This window comes from Crocuta crocuta, unplaced genomic scaffold, assembly GCF_008692635.1.
Source record: "Crocuta crocuta isolate KB4526 unplaced genomic scaffold, BGI_CrCroc_1.0 scaffold882, whole genome shotgun sequence".
Classification (NCBI taxonomy): Eukaryota; Metazoa; Chordata; class Mammalia; order Carnivora; family Hyaenidae; genus Crocuta; species Crocuta crocuta.
This window is the reverse complement of record NW_027527833.1, coordinates 13,678-16,385: the sequence shown is the minus strand read 5'-3', so window position 1 is coordinate 16,385 and position 2,708 is coordinate 13,678. Positions and strand designations below refer to the sequence as shown.

General features: G+C 37.4%; 1 protein-coding gene across 1 annotated transcript in view; it reads left to right on the top strand.

Annotated features, from left to right (window-relative positions):
- The window catches only part of LOC144243498 (fibronectin type III domain containing protein 3C1-like), a 51,979-nt gene extending 49,464 nt beyond the window's left edge, over positions 1-2,515 (top strand). The window contains exons 24-25 of the mRNA XM_077778602.1: positions 1,341-1,462; positions 1,959-2,515. Of these exons, the coding sequence (XP_077634728.1) occupies positions 1,341-1,462; positions 1,959-2,297 (461 nt within the window). The 3' untranslated portion in view covers positions 2,298-2,515. The remainder of the gene's footprint in view (positions 1-1,340; positions 1,463-1,958) is intronic.
- The last annotated feature ends 193 nt before the right edge of the window (positions 2,516-2,708 follow it).

Here is a 2,708-nt window from a genome sequence, read left to right as displayed (position 1 = left end):
ACCATTTTGATGGGAGTTCTCTGTGCCAGCTGGATCTGGATTTCTGTTTCCTTCCCCAGATTAGGGAAGTATTCATCTATTATTTTCTCACATAAATTTTCTGCCCCCTTTTCTGTCTCTTCTACTTATGGGATTCCTATAACATGAATGTTACTACATTTGATGGAATCAGTGAGTTCCCTAAGTCTATTCTCATGTTCCATTAATTCTTCTTTCTCTCTTTTGTTCAGTTTCATTATTTTCCATTATTTTTTTCTTCTCGGTCATTAATTCATTCCTGTGCTTCTCACAGCCTGATGTTCATTGCTTTGAGCCTATTTCCAATCTATTGGATTCTTCATTTCTGATTCTTTTTTAATTCTTTTATCTCTGTGGTAAGGGTCTCTCTCATGTCTTCGAGTGTTTTCTCAAGCCCACTGAGTACCCTTATGATTGTTGCATCAAATTCTCCATCAGGCACGTTATTTATATCTGCTTTTCTTAGATCTCTCCCATGGCCTTATCTTTTTCTTTCATTTGGGATAAATTCCTCCATCTTGGCATTTTGTCTAAGTCTCTTGCCTTCTCTGTGTTAGAAAAACCAATTATGTCCTGCTTCTGGATGTAATGGCTTTATGAAGAGCCCATGTAATGTCCAGGATCTGGCGAGTCAGGGAGTGTCTCTGATGTGTGCTTCGTGTGCTCTGCTTTTGTGTTTTGGCTGCTTTATCCCTCAGGCCAGTCATCTTCACAAGCTCCCCTTGCCTGCTCTGGGCAGTTTTTGGCTCTAGCCTGAATATGGTGAGTGTTAACTAGGTGTGCTCTGGTATGCTTGAGAAATGAGACCTGATACTACTTCCACTAAAACCAAGTCCCTTGCAGAACTCTCTGATTGGAAAATGTATGGGCAAGGGTTTGTTCTGGTTTTCTACGGGAATGGTCCATCACACTGGGACCGAAAACTTGTCGAAGGGTATAACTGCCAGAGCACAGGTGTGTGGGGCTTGGTGTAAACAAATTAGGCAGCCAGTATAGATGCCATACTGCTTCCTGCAAGTGGCTCTGTGTTTATGCTTAGTGGTAGGGAGGGAAATTTGGTGCCAGCCAGCTACATTGTTCACAGAGAGGCATCTCCATAAATGACTGCCTCTCAGGGAAGTACTCCAAGAAGAGTGAGTTATCTCCCTCCCACGTGCACCAGGCATTCTTCAGATCCCTGTTTCCTTGCTGTATGCCCCTGGGTTGTTTGCCTGCCTTCTCTCCGGGAGCAGGGCAGTGCGTTCAGGCCTCTATCCTAGCCAAGTTTACTGAGGTCATCTAGGAAAAATTAAAACTTCTACACTGAAATTCTCTTTTCCTAGCACCTAAATTACAGCATGTGAACAATAATACTTGTGAAGTCAAATGGAAGTCTTTGGAGCCAATAAAAGGAGATCCCATTATTTATAACCTTCAACTCATCACTGATAAGGGAACTGACCTGGTAAATTCTTGCAAATTTAGTCTTTAAAATTTTATAATTTTATATCCTACTTGGATTCAGCTCTTGTTGTGGAATAAGACATCCTTTAGAATGTTTAAATAATGAAATATCATCCAAAAGTCCTACCTTCCCCCTAAAGTTTTATGTATATATTACTTATTTTGGAACAATTTGCTTATTCACTTAAATAACATATCTTGACTGAATGATTTGATATTTCTAGGTTTCACTGACCACATGCACAACTCCTTCTAAACCAAATGCAATTAAAGTTTAACAATTATAAGTCTTTGTTATTTCTTACATGGAACAAAATTACCTGAACAGTACAGGGTCCTCATGATATTATAGACTATAAGAGTAATTTTGTTGTTGTTGTGAACATATTTATGAGATGAATCGGTTAATTCGTATTTTTCTTGTTGTCAAAAAACTATACCATATTATTTCATTTGGCAAAACAATATAATTTTCACTTTGTCTCAATTTTCTTTAGATTTACAAAGGACCAAACACTTCATTCTCCTTTTCCAAATTTGTCACAAATTCACATTATCGCTTCAAGGTCTGTGCTGGACGCCAATATCAGACTTCTGCTGGGCTACAAGAGCTCTGGGGACCATATAGCCCCAGCACTCTTTTCTCAACACATAAGCAACATCCAGGGCCTGGGAAAGGCGGTGGACGAAAGGGAAGAAACAGCCCTAGTGAAGAGAAAAAAGAAAAGCCCAGAATAGAGATGAGTGATGATACATTTATTCTAATCCTTGTGATAGGATTTGCACTAGTTGCTATTTTGTGTGCTGTTGTAATTCAATATTTTCTAATCAACTAATTTTTATGCTTTTCACCTTTTAAGGAGGTTCTAAAATAAATTACATCAAGAATAGGTATTTCTAGATACATCTCAATTATTACTTAAAAGTAAATCTGATTTGGTAGAAATCCTTGTAAGCATTCACCTAACAGCAAAGGAACGGCTTTACACTAAAAAAATTCATTGTGACAACAGAAGAGATTTTAGGAAATAGGTCTAGTTTAAACTTGAGAATGTTAGTAACAAAAACAGTTCCACTATTATGTAAAACTGTCTAGAACCTCTCATGAAAACCATTTCCAGCCTTAATTTTTCTAATTAATATTTTGTAAATTTCTTAGAATTATGAGAGGATAACAGCATTTTGGAATTTCATTTAGAAAAAAGTGGGAAAATCAATTCTATTTGTCAACTTTCAATCATATGAAA